Source organism: Eupeodes corollae, chromosome 1, assembly GCF_945859685.1.
Source record: "Eupeodes corollae chromosome 1, idEupCoro1.1, whole genome shotgun sequence".
Classification (NCBI taxonomy): Eukaryota; Metazoa; Arthropoda; class Insecta; order Diptera; family Syrphidae; genus Eupeodes; species Eupeodes corollae.
Window position 1 is genome coordinate 214,903,631 of NC_079147.1, and position 21,419 is coordinate 214,925,049.

At 31.1% G+C, this 21,419-nt stretch overlaps 1 protein-coding gene across 3 annotated transcripts; it reads right to left on the reverse strand.

Moving 5' to 3' along the window:
• Positions 1 to 431: 431 nt before the first annotated feature.
• LOC129943395 (inositol-trisphosphate 3-kinase A) lies at positions 432 to 21,265 on the reverse strand. Of its 3 annotated transcripts, none has more exons than XM_056052802.1 (6): positions 13,428 to 13,662; positions 4,542 to 5,857; positions 1,500 to 1,749; positions 1,157 to 1,425; positions 974 to 1,084; positions 432 to 913 (listed from the first exon to the last, which is right to left on the reverse strand). In XM_056052802.1, the coding sequence occupies exons 2-6, from the start codon at positions 5,232 to 5,234 to the stop codon at positions 608 to 610; spliced, it is 1,629 nt and encodes a 542-aa protein (XP_055908777.1). In that variant the 5' UTR covers positions 5,235 to 5,857; positions 13,428 to 13,662; the 3' UTR covers positions 432 to 607. The 3 variants fall into 3 exon arrangements, with proteins under 3 accessions (XP_055908777.1, XP_055908778.1, XP_055908779.1); XM_056052803.1 differs by having other exon boundaries at positions 13,407 to 13,662; XM_056052804.1 differs by lacking the exons at positions 4,542 to 5,857; positions 13,428 to 13,662 and adding an exon at positions 20,874 to 21,265.
• Positions 21,266 to 21,419: the final 154 nt, after the last annotated feature.

Here is a 21,419-nt window from a genome sequence, read left to right on the forward strand (position 1 = left end):
TTATTGCGATTTGAAATTTGCGATCGACATGCAAGCTTGTTTTTTTCTTCCGACTTTACTATACACGTGTTTGGATTAATTTTTTCTCCAATAAAGCCATAAAATTTTAGTAGAATGTGTTTGAATAGTTTTCTTTTTCTGTTGCTGTTCTAAAATTATATACTAAATCTTTTTCACACTCACAGAATTTTTAATATCGAACGTGATGCCAGAGCTCAATCTCAGTTAAGCGCAATTTATAAATAAGTTATGTAAATTGCACGCAAATAACTACGCATGTTTCTTTTTTGTATATATAAATTATTATATAGATCATTAATAAATTGTTAATAATTATACTAAAAAGAAAAGCTTTAGAGAATCTGCGATTTACATATTGTTGTTTGTTTTGTTTCAAATATAAATTATTTTCATCAGTCTTGAATATTGAATTGATTTTATAACAAAATTTCTGATTATTATTGCAGCAAAAAGTTAGGTTACACAAAATTAAAATTAGGTATCTATGTATGTGTAGGTTTATTTTGACTCCTTCAAATCTCTTAATCTTTGATTGGTCCTCGCGTTTTTTAAGAAATTGTTTTTGTACAGGATCTTTTATATTTTCTTATGGGCTAATTGCATCTTCATTGGGAGTGGTTGCATTGGTTTCAATGTCGGAGAAAAGATCAATGAGATTATTTATTCCGATGAGATAGCCATCTTCATGGTTGCCAACTTTCCAGGTTGTGTTATGATCAATGACATGGTTTGGGGGTAGGTTTACGGTTTTGGCAAAATCAATAAGCCAAACACTTGCATGCGAACGATCATGGACAAAAAGTAATGAACTTCCGATGATTTCATGGGTGTGAAAGAAATCGGAACATTCTAGAGTTGCACGAATAGCTCGCAAACGTTGTAAGTAACGGGGCTGTAAAGGCAAAGGTTTTAAAATCAAAATACAAAATATAAAACTTAAAAGTTTATTTACCAAAACATGAGTATATCCTTCGATGAATTCCTCAAAAGCCTTTTTGATTTGTTCTCGAGATTTTGTTGTTTTAAAATCTTTTGAACTTGTCCCGTCACTTTTCTTGATACCCTAAATTAGAAAAAAGGAAATTCAAATCATATTTTTAAAGTTCTTCTGACTCTCCTCAATTTTCTCACTCACCTCAACCCTAAAACCCAAAATAGCAGTGCTTGAAATTGTCTCACGCCAGACCATATAACGAGGTTTCGTAACGCCTTTGGCCTTGTGTTCTTCTTCATTCGGTGCATCTGGATCAATTTGTATCATTTTTTCGTACATGTCTTTGCGGAGTTTTGGTTTTTCTTTAGCTTTGGATAGTTCTTCTTCTAAGTAAGTTCGTACACCTATTTTACAGTCCATAACACAGGGCTGATAGAAATCACTCAAAAGATCTTGTAGTTGGAGATAGACTGAAATTATGCATAATTTATTTTAAAATTTTTAATAATTTCTAAAACTATAAACTATAAATTGTCAAACTTACGTTCGCCATCTTCACTTGTCACTTTTCCTCTATATTCTGGCACATATGGCCGTAGTACATCACGCATCAAAACCTGGAAGCAATCTTCTTCCTTTGGACAAAGCTTTTTTAGAACGGTTCCTTGTTCTGGACCAGCTTTGAAGTTGCCCTGATGCCCGGCTAATTGAACCCATGGATATCGTTTTTTCTTGTACGTCTGGAAGAAGGGTGTCCATTGGACTATGTTGCGTATTTTGCGCCATCCAGATGGCTGAAAATTAAAAACAAAAACCAAATGAATATGATGCCATTAAAAAGTTCGAAAAAGGACGGAATTTATTATATTTAAAAATTGTTTTCGCAGAAATGGCATGAATGACATGATTGTTCCTATTTATTAACTAACACATTTTTCGGTACCAAAGTTTTAGTACAGAGACCTATTGATCCAAAAAATCTAGAACAAATTTGACAGTCGTTGAAAGACCGACATTACCCACAGGATTGAATGTTAGGAAAGGGATGTGTGCCCCAAGTTTATTATTTAAACCGTGCAAAAAAAGTATTGGAAAGAGTAAATATTGTCCGATACTTGTTAGGAGTCTGAAATCCATTTCAATCCTTAATGTTTCTAAAATACCTCTTTTTCTTACTAGCTGACCCCCCATCCTTTGCGTATCTGGTATTATACATATCAAATAAATGGTATAAAAATGAAGATCATGGATTTCGCTATTAAGTGTTATTTTTTAAACTTATTGAGCACATACGTTTTTGATCTCTTCTAAGCAATAAACATGGGTAATTGTCTGAAGCAAAGTTCAGTTCAGTTAGTTGCCTGTTTGATGCAGTTTATATAATAATAGATGCATAAATATAAGTGAATTAAAATGACGCTAACGATTTAATTTAACGATTGAAAAAGTACAATTTTCCCATTGTCACAATTTAAAGAAATGCACTTCAAAACTACACAGTGCACACTCTTATCGAAATAAATGTCATTTATGTTTCCCATATCACTTAATGCCACATAGATATAATACTCTGGCTATTATTGTGAAACTAGACTTAACGCGCATAAAAATAAGTGCTTACTTTAATCGGTTTAATGCTTTTAAGCAGCTAGACCTTGAAGATGTTGTAACTGTATAGGAACTATTTTTTGATGATATCTAAATTATAGAATTTATGTACAGTAACATTTTGTGAAGAACAAGGTTATGTTTTGATACAGATCAAGGGGACCAACAATTTCAATCTGAATTTCCTCATAAGAGCCATTTTTGAGAATATTTTTATTTGTTCGCAGATGCCGGTGGTTCTAATAAACACGCTAATATGCTGGGTATATAAATATCGAAGAAAGGTTAGACGTCTTTGCGTGGATTAAAAGTCTATAAGTGCATAATGAACTAACCAACAAGAGTGGACCAAAAGTCCAGAAAAATTCCTGTGAACTTTTGGCCCATCGCTTATGTATTTTTAAACCTCGGACCTACTCCAAATCCTCCAGTGTCCTGAAGAAGGAGGGATGCGGGTAGTGGCATACCACACCTGGTGCCCCAAACAGTTATTCAGTACAATTTTTAACCTCCGACAGTGATTTAATAAGACACATACCTATAAGCTTTTGTTTAATGGCTGCTGATTTTCCTATGTTATTCAAACTCGGTTTTTAGGCGCGTGTTTTTAAAGAAGAAATAAAAGGCATATAATTTAAAATTGTTGCCAATAATTGAGCTTTATCATAAAGATAAAGATTGAGCTTTATCATAAAGATAAAGGTTTGCCATTATATTTCAACAATTTCTGCCACGTTTGGTAATACAACATTTCAACCGAGAGGCCCAAATTTCGAGCGGTTTTTGCCGTATAGGGCCACTTTGGTGCATTTGGTCAGCAATAACGCGCCGAATAGCCTCTTTCAATGCGTCAATTGTCTTGGGCTTATTTAGATAGACAAGCAACTTCACATAAAATCACAGAAAATAGACCAGCAGCGGTGACAAATCGCACGGTCTTAGAGGTCATGCCATAGATCTAAGACGCGAGATGATGGGTTCACCAAAAGTTTCATTTAATAAACCGATCGTAGCTCATGAGGACTGAACTAGTATTTTGGTAATAAATTTGCATGATTTGCGAAACTATTAAGTAAGTCCATTCATTTAAAAATTACAAAATAAACCTAGCATAAATAAAGTGACAGCTGTCAAATACTATTGCCAAATTTAAAAAAAAACTCACTTTTTTAACACTAATGTATATCCTAGACTGTAATTGAAAGTGAAATCTACATACTAATTTTGACAGGTGTGAACTTTACTACGATCCAAAAACGTATTGACCCTCTGCAGTGGGTCATTCATTTTTTGGTTAAAAAAACCCCGCACAGCGATGCATTTTGTTAAAAAGTTTTTTAAGTTGGCATTAAATCTGAAAAACAATATCATTTATAGGACCGCCTCGAGAATATTTGTAGCATGTGATTTTGTCGGGGGAATGTTTGATTGCTTTTTCTCACATTCTTAGGCAGTATCTGTACTATAATTTAATTTACATTGAACTTTAATGCGTCTTCAGTTTGAAAATCGTTCTCAAAAACACGATATTTTGCTTAGACCCACGTAATGAAATCTAAATGTGTCAAATCGATCTTCGCCTTCTTCAAATAAATACGGACAAATTACACGCTTGGATTATAGAGTATTCCAAACAGTAACTTTGTGTTGATAAACCGGCACTTTTTCTATCGCTTGTAGGTTTGCTAAAAATTGGTATTTAGCTCCAACATCCAAGAAATAAAAAGAGCATGTAAAATAAAAAAATTAAAAGCTATAAAGTCAAATCTGTATGTATTCTTTGAAGCAGGTTAACCTTGGGTTAACCTTGCGATTAAATACATAACATTAAATATTGCTAATATTTGATAAATGAACTGACAAGGCTTATACAAATTAAAAGTTTTACGTTTTTAGGTTTATCAACCCAGAAAAAAGGATCACGAAATCACTTTTCCTTTACAGCAATGACAAACAAAAACAAACCATGCCAACATACCTTTGTTTCTTGTTCCTTTGCCTGCTCCGACGAAGAAGTCGGAACATCCGAATCCCACTCCGAACTCAAATCATCGCTGGACGCATATCCATAGTCCCTTGGCATTGGCACCTCTAGCAACGATTTGGAGTATTGAACATATCCCGAGCATAAAGCTCCATTCGACGGCGAAGACGACCGCCTCGAAGCAATGGGTGATCTTCTTCCCAACAAATTCCTTTCGCCTAGTAATTCCAGCTCACTAGTTCCGTAGATTGTGAATCCTGTCGGTGGAGTTATCGATATGCCATGAGCTTCAGCAAAGGCCTTACTGCATTTTCTCTGGTGCAGCAAATTGTCTTTAGATTTCTTTCTCAAAATCTTTTTGTACATAACATCGGTAGGGGTTGCCGATTGATTTTCCTCCTCGTCATCAACGTCAGCATAATTCTCCTCAACGAAATTGTGTTCTGCATCTTTTTCATCAGCTTCTTCTGCCAACGAGAGGTTCGAGATACTCCCGACCTTATCATCGTCAGAGCCTTCTTCATCGTCGGAGAACTTCACTTTGTGAACGTCCTCCGGTGCAATATCCGGAAAATGTAACAATTTCACTGTGACCTTTTTTCCAGCTGCATTATAATAGACCTCTTTGGCACTCATCTTATCGAAATCTTCGTAAATTTTAACTTGAGGATACGCACAGGTAGACATTATTTTTTTAAATTAAAATCCTAAGTACCCAAACGTCAACAAAACATTACTGTTCACATATTTCGAATTCGAAAAGTTAAAGTCTCGTTCGTAGTAGCCCGTATATAGCATATAGATATACGAATTACGAGTACGAATATATCTATTAAAAAACGGGCGGAAAGCTATTTAAATTTCTTTGGACAATAAAATTGTTTTCATATGCAATTGACTTTCAATTCGAGATTCATTAAAGTACTATACGGGCACGAGTAGAAAATACGATTATATCTACATACAACACCGAGGAGTCGAGAAGTCGAGAAGCCGAGAAGCGAGTTAAGAGATTTGACCTGCTGAACGCGTGGGTGGGCCAGCGCAGAACACTTTAAATTTTACTATTATGCAAACGTCACGATCACGATCACGATCACTGATGGATGACTTCTCCTTCTACTATAGGGTATTCAATTATTATTTAATTCTATTCGCGTTCCGTTGGCAATTCCATGTCTCTATTTTCGCGGTTTGTTTTCACGCCTTGGCCTTGATGATTGTTGATGGTGATGAAGTTCCTTTTTTAGTTTAAGATAATTACAAATATTATGGGGGGAATAACTATTTAGATTTTAGATTGTTCCATACTGTAAAAGGAAGACCACACAGAACGTTAGTTTAAGAAAAAAGCAGAAAAACGCACAGTCGTAAATCAAAATCTATTACGTATTTTTCAAATCCCGATCATGCTTTGAATATTTGAACGAACCAATTTATCTCAAGAATTGCAATGTGTAAACAATGTAAGTGTTTACTTAGCAATACGATAAAATTCCCTTTGGATATTTTTTTATTACATACAACTTTTTCTCTCTCAGTAGTCGTTACGGTGATGATTACTTAAGAACAGTTTTTATTGCGGTTTGATACTTTCACTATAGGAATGTGACACTTGAATGCAACTTTGTGAGGCTTAAATTATTCATTGGCATAATGCTAATTTTTGGTTTTTGTTTTAGTTCATTTGGTTTGTACTTATTTTGTAATAGAAAGGTCATAAACTTCTGTATCGATGAATTTTGATGTTGTTCTGAGTCAACAAAAATTGAATTGATAAATCGAGCAAGGATATGTAAATTTTTTCATGACTCGTTATATTAATTCCATGCAACTTTTTGCTGCTATTCAATGGAATGTATATGCAGATACGTTATTTTTGGTATTAGAATGAAAATATTAGTTAACAATATGACCTTGCGGAAGTTCTAGAGATTCAATGGAGTAATCTGTCAAACTATCGCTTATATTGATGTAGATTGGTCTGGTAATACAGTTTTTGTCTTCATTAAAATAGTAATCAAGATTTCTATTCTTGAAAAATTAAAGAAATTAATACTTGTGACATTGAACATGGTATTCTTTAATTCCGACGATAAGACTGCATAAAAACGTTTAAAGGACATACAAATTCGTATGCGGTTTGTTGCATGATAAATACTGGAAGTTGTATATCCTGATTAGTGACAACAAAAGATAACAATTTTTAAATAAAAAGGAACTAAAATGATTCTGTACTCGTATACCTACACATCTAATATTTTTTAACAGAAAATCATGGTCGGAATTCGTTTTAAAATTATTCGCCATTCAATTCAATATTGAAATTCGAAAGCAAATCTCTATGAGCTTTAACTCCTCAAAGGGAATAATTGTAATCGGTGCGATTTGTCGAGTTGGAAATGTTGACATTTCTCTACGTTTTAAGGTCCCTAAAATCTAAAAAAATTGATTTTTGGAGGGATTTTTTGGGAACTGTTGTTAAATATCTGAAGAACCGGTATCGATACCCAATACACTAAAAGATGCAGAAATAACTATTCTAATAAAATGAGTGTGTGTTTTTTTTACTTTACAAATTTAAAAAGGAAGTTAAAAATGTGGTTGACCCCAAATATGCCTATTGAATCTGGTGCCTTAAATTAAATTTTATATCCACTGCGACGTGATGCCATTTTGTATAAAGTCAAAATATATTGAACTAACACTAATAATCTTGTGCATCAAAAACGACTTTTGACATTTGGTAAAATTTTTAGAAATCTAATTGACAGTTTTTTCTACAATAAATAAAAAAAAACTAAAGAGAATACCACTAAATGTTGGTAAAAGTTGGTTTTCGACTCGAATACCTTGACAACAATGAAAGAGGTTACCTTTATTCTAATTTTAATATATAAACAAATTTGTAACGTTTTAGTAAATTATGAAAGTCATATTCAGCAAATTACTTAAAAGATAATTTACCTAATTTTAAACGATTTTAACATCTTACTATATCTCTTAAAATTGTGCTTGAGTTAAAATGACGCAATCTGCTAAATCCATATGACATCTGCCCAATTATTCTTATAAGAACAGTGGATGGAATGATCTAATCATTCGTTGGGAATTCCAATTATCGGTTTATTTTTACGAACTGTCACTTTTTAGACATGTTTTCGATGCTTGTTAATAAAATGAAATGAAATGTTTAAAACTGCTAAGTGTTTAGCAATAGCACTAGTAAATATTTAAACCATTAACAATAGGTTGGTAAAAATTTTGTGTCATTATTTTTAAACATTTAGTAAAATGTTTAGAAAAATCTAACTATCAGTTTTTTCCATTTAATGTTAAACACAAATTGGTAAGAATTGATGTTCACTTCAAAAATCTCGAGAATAAATTAAGGTATTGACTTCAAAATTATTTCATTATATACAATTTTTTTTTGAAATTTTTAATAAGTAACAGCTTTCGAATCAAGTACTATAAGAACAATGAAAGATATTGACTTCAAACTTTTTTTTATCTTAAACATGACAAAATGTTATTAGCATTTTATTACACGTTTAGAAAATTCGACCGACCGGCATGGATGGGACCTTATTAGTGTGATCCGAATCCAAACTTCTAAGTTTTGTTTTTGAAAGAACAAGGTTTACAGAAGGTTACAAGGTTAAATTAAATTCGAAGCATAATTTGCATATATTTTAAGAAGATTATGCATAAATTTTAAATTAAATCTTAGTAGTTAAAATATACAGAGGTTCAATTATTAATAACCCGCTTTTTGGGTAGCTTTCACTTTTAACAAGTAAAAAGTACGTTATTGTTTAAAATGGAAACACTCAATGCAATTGTTGGAATTCCCTACAAAAATGGGCAATTGGCCCATGATATCTTGCAATTCAACAAATTTACACTTACTTTTTGAAAAATCAAAACATAAACCCGAATATATTAGAGACGATTAAAAATATATTCAAAAATAACACAGCACGAATAAAACCAGAGGATATAGGACACAAGTTTAATATAACAGGAGGAGTTAGTCAGGAAGTTCCGCTTCCACCATTTCTATTAAGTTCAGTTCTGGAAGACATTTTCCCAAAAAATTAACTAGATGACAAAGTATTGAATAAGGATATGTGGATAAGTTGTTAACAATTTTAGATATGCAAACGATATACTTCTTATTTCTACAAAAGGTTCATACATTCAAGGCATGTTGACGGAAATAACAGCATTGTGTAAAATAAAAAAAAATTAGGTGGCCCAACAGCATGTTGAGAACTAGGACCTAGTGACTTACGACTCTCGACCATTCCTGTGTGCGAGTAATATTTTCAAGAATGAAGGGGACCTACAGTTTTAAGCTGAATCCGAACGGCTAATATAAGAAAGCACTTTTCGTGAGGGATCGAACCCAAGACCTCGAGCACGACAGTTTAACGCGCTATACCATCATGCCACGGGCACTACTTGTGTACAAATTACGGACTTGAAATAAACAAATCGAAAACTAAATTCATGACAATTGACACAACAAAAGATTGAGTACGTACATGATAACATATGTTTGAAACAGCAAAAATCATTAAGGGACTAAGAAAATTAAGAAATTAACCGACGCATCACAAATCGCTTTAAACAATTCTGGAGCCTTAAGCATATTTTACAAAGTGCAAACACAATGAAATATATATTTTGGAATCTACTATTCTACCTATCCGATCCTTACTTAAGGACTACAAACAATAAGCTTGACTATAAAAACACTTGCCCAGCTAGGGATATTTAAGACTAAAATGGAAAGGAACATTTTGAATATACCAAGTCAATGGGTATGAATAGAAGATATTCGCAATAGAACCGAAATTCTACAATAAACTAAAATGGAACTAGACAGGTCATGTATCTAGACTTCAGGACTTAAGATGGGCAAATATGTCAACAAAATGTAAACCAAATAACAATGGATCAGCAGGATGACCAAATAAAAGATGGAGTGACAGTACAAATAAGCACAAATTAGTATAACGAAGTCAAAATTAGAGACACTTGGATAGCCTTGGGGTAGGCTTATGCTAATAATCAACACTATCAACTTCAAATTTTGCCTATTTTATTTTTTTTTAAAGTTCAATGTTCACATTTTAAATTTATAATTGCATAGTTTAAATATTGTAAGTTTTTTAAAACTTTTTAATTTTAACAAACAATATTGTAAATAAATAAATGTAACTATCAAACTTAGGCCTTAAAAGACTACAATAATAATAATCTTAAGTTGGTAAAAATGTCAATGCTTCGCAAGTAATTCGGGACCTTAGTTAAAACACACATTAATTTCTTTTTTTAGTTCAATCGTTTTTAAATATCAAAATATTAAACCTTTCAATCAAAGTTACAGTATTGTTCCTTATGGACTATAAGCCGACCTTTCACGACACATTCACAATATAAAAGAAACTACGCAAATTTTGGAATGTTGTGAATAGGGATGTAATTGCTGTCTGTGTAGGAATCAAAACAATTTTGATTTTTGCTCAAGACAATTTGCGTGGTTTTTTTCTTACGTGAATGGTCAGCCTGTGGTTAAGTCCTTCTGATGCCTACTTTAAAACAGCTGTCGTCTGTCGTTTCTCTGGAAATTGAATCCTGGTTCTAATGTAAGTTTATTTTGACAGTTGAGTTTCAAACCATCTAAGCTACGAATAATGCAACCCTAAGGCAATTGAATATTTTATTTCAACAAAACGGACAGTTTTGTTTTTAAAGAATGAGTTGAAGCCACGGTTTGTGTTTACAAAGGCAGTTTTCAACTTCAAGCTTTAGATTTTCCCTCAGACGAATTGAAAATTTCTAACCTTGTCCTATGGAGGTTCACACTTGAATTGAAACTATGATTCAACTTGGATCCGATTTGACATGTATGTGGGTTGAATGCAGATTATCACTTTACGATTAATGTTTATGTAACCATTTCAATTGTCACTCAAACTGTGTAGGTGCTTTTATGAAGTTTGACACAATTAGTATGTAATTTTCTTTTTGTTGTTAACATAATAGGAAATAGAGATTATAATAGAGTATGACGACGAATTATTGTACTGTACCCGCCAACGTGTTTTCTTTTTCATTTCATCGAAACGTGTGAAAAAAATTTCAAATTCCTATCCAAAGTTCACTTAATATTTTACAAAATAAAATATAACAACAACAACAACAATAGTGTTGCCATTTGCTCTTTAAAAATTAAATTAATATTTTAATACAAAAAATACCTATGTCCATTTTTGTGGGGATACAAACTAAAAAAAGGAAGGCTCGTTAAGATGTTAGATATTTATGTTAACGCATAAATTTATATCAATATATGGACGTACCGACGCGGTGCGGCGACACGATGATGACAAGATATACCATTTTTTATTTTGTCACTCTCACTTTCAACGCACGCTATTCGAATTTGATGCTCATGAATTTTTGGGTGCAAACGAAAGATATTAAGTACACATAGTACAAAGCTTCGTGTCGCGTCTGTCGTCGGTACAGTCTTGTCGATTGTATGGCTGTTTTTGATGTTGAGTGGTTGTTAAATCTCTGACGCACGAAGATACCACACATAATTGTACCGTTTATTAAGCTGAAAACAGAGACGTTCCGAAGGGTGCGTGGTTCTTTGGGAAAAATACCCTCAAGCTTAAAAATCAATAGATTCTTGTATTTATAAGTTTTGGGGCTGAGTAAAACAAAGCAAAATTGCTTCAATAAACTTTGAAGAATATGAAAAACAAAAGTGATGAAAAGTGGCCTTTTTAAAGTCGCAAGTTTTGTTTGCAAGAATTTGTTGTTTGATTATAAGACAAAGTGCGTTCTATCAGAAAATAATAAACTAAATCAATTATTTAGAGCTGATATCTTTCTTTGATTTAAGCTCTTAGATTCTTTTTTCAAGTCAAACTTTTGTTGTAAAAAGTTGAGATATTACTTTTAAAATGTACAGCTTTTTTGCAATTATTTCGTGATGTTAATCCAAATCTATAATCCCTTTGTTCCACATTCATTTCAAACATTTATAGTATTTCATAAAATATTTGAAAAATCTTTAAAAGTTGTTTCAAATTAGTTTTAAAGAAATGCAGGATCATTTCTGCTATAACAATTTTCCGTCAAAAAAGGTCGAAATGGATTGAAAGTAATCTTTGTTTTTGTGACGAGTGTGCGGTCTAAACAATTCTATTATACGTATCATGTTTCTGAATTATATTAAAGACATAAAAATACTATTGAAAACGGATATTTTTAAATCTTGAGAAGATATGGTTAAAATCAAGTTAAAAATCGAAATAAGCACTCTAAATCTTATTTCTGAAAACTATAAAAGTATTAAGTTCAAAAGTTGCTCAAAACTTTATACAGAACCAAATAAAGACTCACAACTAATAAGAATTTCCAAAAACTAAGAAACAATATCATACTTAAATGATTTAAACTTTATCAAGAAGTCAAAGATTTGCATTTCGAAAAATAATAATACAATTTATTTTTAAGGGATATATTGAGTTCTTATTCAAAAACATCGTTTTTCGTTGTATTAAACATTTTCAAAGCGAATTGTTTTGAAAACTTAAAGTGATTAGACAAATTTAAAGGCGAAATTCGAACTCAAGACATTTTCATCTTTTAGTACTGTTTTGTTTGTATGACCAGTGTTATCAGTGACAATTTGTATATGAGCCATAAAATACGCAATTAATAGAATACAATTTTAATTTTAACAAACTTTAAAAATAGTCTTGAGAGTTATTTTTTGCTTTATCGACAACTAATACATTATAAAAGATGACAAAACTTACAATTAAAAAAGATCAGAAGCTAGATTGTGGTTTGGTTGTATTAATTTCATAAAGCTCCCACCACAAAATATTGAATAACAAATTACGAACTACGACTAAATATTTCAACATAAAAAAGCAGCCCCTCCGAAAAGAAATATCTGACTAAGTCCCTGACATATGCGTTCAGGCTCACTGCCTTTTTCATTTCATCATCATATAAATATAACGAATAAGGCTTTATGTGATAATTATTCTATACTACACATGTTTGTCTCCACCACCAGTAGCAGCAGCTACAGAAACAACACAGCAGTAGCACCAACAACACCCACTGTAGCAGCTTTATATTCATACTGAAACGTTTCACTAAAGTTGGTAAACAAAAATTCCAGTCAAAAAGTGCGTTGCCGTATTTATTTGCCAAATATTCACAGTTGGCAGCTTTGAAACATGGTTGGTTCATTGCTAAACAAACAATGAGAAAGTTCAAGCCTACAATAATAAGATATTTTTATTTGAAACAAAAAAAGTCAACTATAACTCAAAATGTCAAACACCATACATAAATTTCAGTTCTAGGTAGGTACATGCCTATTTAGAAAATTGAATACAAATTTTTTAAGCATTCACTCGACTCGCAAACCAATGTGCGTCTCATTCAAGTTTCAAATTAATTTATTCCATTCTATCATTCTAGAGCTGATAAGCTAGTTGATGATTTGTATATAAATATATAAGTATTGAAAATATAGGTAGGGTAGTACGAACGTCACTGTCACTTGAAAGAAAAAATAAAGCTGATCGTGATGTGTTTTAGATACCAACCACCGAACCTACTCATCAAACAAATTTCATAACTGATAAATGATAAGCTATGCACATCATAATCATCATCATGATACGAGTATACCGAATAATTACTACGTCACTGATTTATTATATCATTAAAAATTAATAATTCATTCTATACCGCAAAGCATGATCGATAAGTCATTAAAAAAATAAAAATATAAATAAAACTGTTTCGTACGTAATAAAACCAGATTCTTACATTGTTTTTTCTTTTCTTATTCTTTTCTTCAGTTTGTGAAGTGTTTTTAACAAGTGTCTGAAAGTTTATTCTTAAATTAATTAAATAAAACAGCAAACTTTCGTATATGTAGGTAGGTAAAGTATATACGGTAGGGTACGTTTTCTTGCTGATATGTCGAAATATTAAGACTTCCGCGGGAACGGAACACAACCAACAGCCGACCGCGATCACTTCATAACATTGACTGGAGACAGCAGAGACCGCAGACTTTAGAGCTCAGAGCTCAGATCTCAGAGCAGATGGAGTCAGAGAGTAAAGATTAGATAGAGTGCAGGTGAAGGCAGCTTGTAGAGACATTTTATGTACAAAAATAACAAATGTAGTTCCAGTATTTTGCGACTTTGCGTGGCGAAAGTAATTGTAAAAGAAACCTAAAATGTATTATTCAATAACGTCATCAACTGAATTAAAAAATAATAAAAATAACCAAATAAAAACAAACAAACAACAGAATTATGCAGGGTTGGCGAAATGTTAAAAAAGAAACGAATGGCTGTGGACGGGTAACATAATCATAAGACCAAAACTTATGTTGGAAATTCCCATTTTTATAATTTAGACATATTTCAAGAACCATCAAAGCTTTAATTTATTAGACTTAGTTGACAAAATTACATTTTTTTTTATGTTGCACAAACAAAAGAAAACTTTTTTAAGAGAATTCTTGATGCTCAAAATTTGAATCTATCACCTCAGGTTTTGAAAATATTTCCCTTCAACAAACAACCAAAAACGGGTTTTTTAAGCCTAAGTTAAAATTCAAAATATTTTTTAATAATAATTATTTATATGATGATTTTAAAAAGTACAAATCTTTCTCTTTAAGATGCGACTTGAATGTGATACTTTAATAATTTTGGAAGATTAGTTTTGACTTAATTTTTAGTGCTGTTTTTAAAATATCAATTTTAAACAATATTTTTAGATTTTTTTTTAATATATTCCAAAAATAATGATATAATTGAATTGTTTAGACAACAGATTCGTTACAAAAACCTAACTTACTTTCAAACCGTTTTGTCTCTTTGTTTTGAAAGCTATTTTAGCAAAATTATTTTAGCGTTTCTTTTAGATTTGTGTAAGATAGGTTATGTATATCTTAAAACTTTTGAAGTTGTTTTGAATATTATAATATGAAAAAATGTAAACATTTTAAGTAAATATTGAAGAAAAGGATTATAGATTTAAAGATTTTATTGAAAAAAATAACAACTTTATAAACTTAGAAAGCCTCAAAAAGCCTTATATACGTGTTTTTCTCGAATTTTAAAAATTGGTATTTCAAGAACCTGACGTAAAATATTACTTTTGAAGTCGAATTTGAATTAAGGTAGCCAAACCCAATTGAAAAAGTGGAATTTTAGTGCCAGTTAGAAAACGTGTACTTTTTGTACAGTTATAATACCTTCAATAAAGCTAATAACTTTTTGAAATATGTTTTACTTAAAAATAAAAAACAAAATTATAAATATCGTGTACCCAAAATGTTTCACAAACCAATGTCACTAAAGGCCAGAGTAGCAAAAAAATTATTTAAAAAATTAATTACTAGTCATTTCTCCATACACTTACAATCACTTAACAATTAATTAATTTAAGAATCTTAATTACTATTATTATTATAATTACATGTAATTGAAAAGCTTCAATTACTTGCAATTTAATCATTTGTCACGTCAGTATTACTGACACCAAATTAGTATAAACTCGAAAAAAAATCGATTTTCTTTTTTATAAATAAAAAAATATTTTCACCTCGAATACTACCTTTGGAACAAGAAAAAATCGAAGCTACAGAATAAAAAACCTTAAACAATTTGTAATAAAAAATGTCAAAAATTGATCTTAGAATCGATTTTTTTGGCGATAAATAAAGCTGTTGCTTAAAATTTGGGAATAAAATCCAGTAGTAAAAATTTAATTTTGGCCTGAGAACTAAGAAACACAATGATTTAAAAGTTGTTTCATCCCATATTAATATTGCTTGTAAAATCTTGTAACATTTAAGGACAATTTTTTTTATTAAAAATCAAAGTTCTCAACGGACTGTTGCCACACCCAATTTTTTTTAATTATCCTTCTCGCCAGTTTGTTTCTTTCCTCCTAAGATTTATGGGGTCATCGGTAAAGTTAAAATAAATTTAATGACAAACTTTGATAAAAAAAAACAAGGCTCTAATGCCAAAACCTACATTTATTTTGGAAAATAAGTCGAAGTAGTGGTTAGTGCGTTGGACTGTCATGCTACAGGTCTTGGGTTCGATCCCTGCCTATGCCATCTAAAGTCTTTTCACGGGTACTGCCTCTTGCGAGGAATTGACAAATTCTCCAAGAGTAACTATTGTCATGAAAAAGTGCTTTCTCAAAATTAGCCGTTCGGGGTCGGCATATAAACTGTAGGTCCCCTCCATTCCTGACAACATTACTCGCACACAGAATTGGTTGAGAGTTGTAAGTCACTAGGCCTTGGTTCTCAATGGACTTTCGCACCACCCAATTTATTTTATTTTTAAGTCGAAAATGATTAAGATCATGTCTGGCAGGCATTGAAAGAAAGCGAACAAATAAATTAGGCCATCACTATACATATAATGCACAGTTTTCGAATCCATAGGTCAATTATGTGTTGAAAACACACAGTACCCTGCAATCCTTTGAAAACCAAACAACTAAAGAACTTATATTTTTGGCTTCTTAAAAAAAATTTGTCTGAGCTTTTTTTTTAAATAGAAAAAAACATAATCTAATTCAAACAGCTTTGCTAAAAAAATTTGACATTAAATGAAAAATTTCCTGTCTTGTTTCTAAATAATATTTTGGCGTAATTTCTTTTGACCAAAAACAGAGATTTTTATTTGACTTCTTAACAACTGCAAAACTGAAAACAAATATTAAAAATTTTATTTTTCGTATTCAGTTTTGTGGTTCGTTGCTTTAATTAATGTTTGCTTCTTATTATTTTTATCGTTGATTTGTTGTAAACCTCATACCAAAATTTTGTTAACAGTATTAGCAAATCTTTAGCATTTTAGCATATTTTCGAAATGACAATAAAACCTTTTTTTAAATCTTTTTGAAAGCACTTCAAATGTAGTCAGTTTTTGCTACCTAAACGGTTTTTGAATTATACCAATTTGGACACAGTTTCAACCAGGAATTTGTCTTTATCTCTTCGACAATACGTTTATTATGTTTAACGTCTTTGTTTTTTAAGTAGCAAACATATATACAAGCCTATATTTTCTGCACTGAATTAACACAAATCGAATTTCAACTTGTTACTGTTTTAAAGGATTTTTTTGAGAGATAACCCGACCTTAAACTATTTAGGCAAAATGTCCATTCACATGTGGCAAGTTCCATTGGAGCAACAAAACTTCGCCTTGATTATTTTATTAAGAGGAATTGACAGAGATTTTCAAAGTGTTATTAACAAATAAAGGGCTTTGTCTGCGATCACTAATTTGGAACTTCTGAATCACTTTGAATTTTTGCGGGTGCAGATTCAAGTACTAAATTGATGCACATTTCAATGACTATTAATAATAGGATGCTTGAAAATAAAAAGGGTATTGTAAGTTTTGCAATAAATCTATAAATTAACAATAACTTTCCCAACGTTTTGTCAGGGGTGCTGCAGGAGATCTTAATTTAAACAAGTATTAAAAATGCGTGTTAAAGAACAAAAAGCAAAAAAGAAACCTAAAGCAATGGAGCTAATTGTTTTTTAATTTTGAACAGAGCACATATTATATTTTAGGAAGAGAGAAGATGCCAAATGGCAGAGATGTTGTGTTAGCCTTGATTTCTATGCATGTTGTTGTTGAGAGTTTGCAATGTTTCTAATTAGCATATATCGTTTTAAAACATGTTTCTTCAGTCTGCAAAACGGATTCTTATGTTTAATAGCCGATTTATCCCGATTTTAAATACTACGTTTTTTAACTTTTTGTGGTTCTAATATTTACTGGGTTTTCCGTAGTAATTGATTTTGTAAACAACTTTCGTGTGTCTGTCCGTATCTTGCTTGGTTTTTAAGTCATGTAAAGAATTGGCTGAGTTTTTTGGACTTAAACATTCTTGTTTTCAATCATCTTCTTAATCTCAATAAATCATCTTTATTATTAACTTCCCATAGGAAGTTATTGTAATAGGTCCGATTTGTCAAATTAAAGATGTTGACATTTCTCGATGTTTCAAGGTCCCTAGAGTCGAAATAAAAGATTTGTAGAAAGTTGTCTGTGCGTGCGTGTGTACGTTCGTTGATACGTCCGTACTTCCGTACGTTCGCTACTTTTTTTCGTCGCCCATACATCAAGAATAGAGATATCGACTTTAAATAAATTTTGTTATACAGGTAATAATGCAGAAAGACGCAGAAAAGTCTGTCAAGACAATTGCGTGGATGGGTTTTTTTACCATAGCAGTTTAAAAAAAGGTGAACATTTTGGTTAACCCAAATAGCTCACAAAGGGTTGGGGTCAAAATCCCGAAAGCCCAAAATCCCGAAAATCCAAAATCCCGGAAACCCAAAATCGCGAAATCAAACTGTTTTTTATATAAGATCGAGAATTGCAAAGACAACCTACAATTTTTTTTTGAAAGTCACCAATTAAAAAAACCTTAGAAAAAAAGTATAAGCTAGAAGAAAAAAAAATTAAATTTACTCGGAACGAAAGGAACGTTTCAATATTAATTTCCTAAAAGGTATTTCATATAACACACAATTATATAAAATAAGACGATTTATCTCCATACTCTTAAACTATTTGAAATTTTAATTTTCATAAGAATATTTTACTACTGAATTGTTATTGTTGAGTTCTTTTTTCTTTCTTATTTTGAAATAAATATCAGAAATTTAAGAAAATTTCTGGATTTTGGCCATTCGGGATTTTGGGTTTTCGGGATTGTGGATTTTCGGGACTTTGGGTTTTCGGGCTTTTAGGTTTTCGGGATTTTGGGTTTTCGGGATTGTGGGTTTTCGGGATTTTGAATTGTCGGGATTGTGGGTTTTCGGGATTATGTCCGTCTCCCATCTCACGAACCAATTACGCTAGAGACTTGAAATAAATGTTATGTTATGTTTTGTAAAGTGATACCAAATAAATATATTTTTAGAAAAAAAATCCAAAAAAATGTTTTTTTATAAATCAAAAAACTGACAAAAAAATATTTGTCACCTCGAAATTGTATCGAATTGACACTATTTTATAAAAAATAAAACCTAAAAAAACATTACTCAAAGTTGGTAAAAATTGAATTTCGACTCAAAAATGTTTTAAACAGTTTGCCGATTATTTTATCTTATAAGAAATATTGTTTTCAAAATTCGGTGAAATGTTGAGAAAAATCGAATTGACAGTTTTTTTTACAAAAAATAAAAACCTAAAAAAAGTACGTAAGCATTGATTTTCGGCTCAAATACGTTTTCAAAAATTTGATATACAGCCTTCAAATTAATTTCATTTTTAAAAAAAATTGTCTTCAACATTCAGTAATTTTTTAAAAAAATCCGACAGTCAGTTTTTTCATAAAAAAATTAAAATCTACCAAAAGTAGTAAAAATTGATGTTCGGTTTTCGATATCTCGATAAAAAACATTGACTTCCAATAAAATTCATTCATCCAATTTGTATTCTTTTAAATATGTAAGAATTAAACGTTAAAGAATGCTACTAAAATTGGGTAAAATCTCGTTAACAAAAATAGATTTTGAAATCAAACTATTTCATCATAATGCAAAATATTGTTGGATATTTTAAAATTTTTAGAAAAATTTAACTGATATCCTTTTTAACAAAACACAAAATCTTACGAATCTTTTAAGCAAGGCACATCGAAAGAGGGGATGGGAAGTTATCAGTGTGGGTCGCATCCCAACCTCTTTTATTTTGAAAATAGTTATTTTGAAAGAAAATTGATCTCAATTTATAAAATAATGAGAGTTCAAAAAATCTGAAAGGACCAAGCTACCACTGGCAAATGAAATCAACCTTTTTTCATCATCGAATAATACTATTTCAAAGTTGATGTTTTGAATTCTAGTCTAAAATTAAAAATTTTGTGTCGTGTCAAGTTATTAAAAAAGAATATTTGAACCTTCTTTGTCTTTTACTGTTTAAAAACTCTGTCAGCTTTACACTTGGACTGACAAGAAATGATGATTATTGGAAAATTAAATAAGAAACTTAAAACTCAATTTTGAAGTTTTTTAGGGCTCCAGTAAACGGCTTGCTGATGACGACATATAAATTAGAATAGTTTGAGTGCTTTAAAAGCCCGATATATGTACGAGGTATAGAAATTCAGGGTTCAGGATTAATTTGTTTCTACCAAAAGATAGATTGAAATATTTCCATCACATATGAAGTGTAACTTCTGTAAGTAAGCTTTTTGCAGCACTGGATGGATTAATACTATGTTTTAATACTTACGTGACATTTATAGTTATTTGCAGATTTATTCAGTTGTTGCAGAGCAATAAATGTACATATTTATGTTTATTCAAAAGTCTTTACAGGACAAACAAAATTATTTGTCGAAATCAGCTAGATCAATTAACCATTTTCCTTAAATTGAGGCTAATTTTAACCAGTTTGAAACATAAGGTATTTTGAAACCATTCAAACCCTGGTTCAATATTTCCTTAGGGTAAAAACAATTAAAAAAGAAGTGAGTTAAACGGCTCATGTCGAATACAAAAATTATATAAACTTGTACCGCAGATAAGGCACAAACCGCTGTTTATTTAATGCGAACAAATAAAATAAATTCAAATAATATTTGGTTAAATTAAAATTTTATATTGGTTTTGTGATTTATTTGATGTGATAAATGTGTTCAAAAACCAGTCTATTAATATTGATTTAATATGAGCTTTTTGTTTGTTTTAAGTAGCTTACAATTATAACGTTTCAAGTTTTGGTTAAAAAAAAAACAAAAAGTATAACTAGGACCTGTTTGTTCCATGAAATCATAAATATTTAATTGCGAAAATTGTGTAGTAAGTTGTTTCATACATGTAACTTCATCTAATGAACGTAAAGTTTATAAATTGTCCCAGCAAATCATAATTACCAATTAATTTTTAAACTTAATCTTATGTTGATTTCAATTTATGATATGACTCATTATGAATGGGAAAACAAGAAGTGTCTTTTTTTTAAGAGCCAGCCTCTCCTTCTGGCCTTTGCAACTTGACAAGGTAATTCTGTACTTCTTATTAGTTTGACTCATATAGAGTATCTCAAAATGTACGCAAAATTCATTTTTTTAAGAAATGTGATAGAGAATATCTATAGTCAATAATCTTGATCATTCAGAAACCTTCTGCTTCGGTCAATATTATATGTATGTTTCTTAGAAATTTACATAATGTATATCAAAAACTTTTATATATACCTTCTTTCTTGATGCTTCAGCACTAATGACATACAAATCCACAATTCCAAGCAAACAATCGTCACATCGACAGACGTCATCACCAAGCACCATTGAACCCAACGAACCTATGCTACTGGTTGAGTCTAGAGAATCAGTGCGGCACAATCGGCTACCTCCAGGTCCAGTTTGTGCAACAGTATCAATTTTACGTGCCAGTAATTGTTCCATAAGTGTACGAGGGCGTGACGATGAAGGAAATAATGCCATTTTAAATAATATTGCTGATGAATTCGGTAGTCGTAGGAAATACTAGCAAGGTCTCTTATTCTCGCCCACTCGCATCCAAATATTAATGAATATTTTGTAAACAAACAATCACACAATCTATTGATAAATATTTTGTTTATTGAAAGCGATGAAAAAGTTACTCTGGAAATATCCGATTGCTCATGACCTTATCCTGAAAAGAAAAAGAAGAAAATATTACAAAAATTGAAAAGTTAAATTACTAGAGTGGGAAGTTTTTAGAAAAAAATATATTCAAAAAAATAGAAAAGAAATTCA

Bases quoted from the DNA above. Each gene is read 5' to 3' on its own strand.
- LOC129943395 (XM_056052802.1), bottom strand. From the start codon at position 5,234: ATGTCTACCTGTGCGTATCCTCAAGTTAAAATTTACGAAGATTTCGAT. The intron at 1,085-1,156 runs GTGAGTGAGAAA...TTTCTAATTTAG, and splicing joins TTTTGGGTTTTAGGGTTGAG to GGTATCAAGAAAAGTGACGG. The intron at 914-973 runs GTAAATAAACTT...TTGCCTTTACAG, and splicing joins AAGGATATACTCATGTTTTG to CCCCGTTACTTACAACGTTT.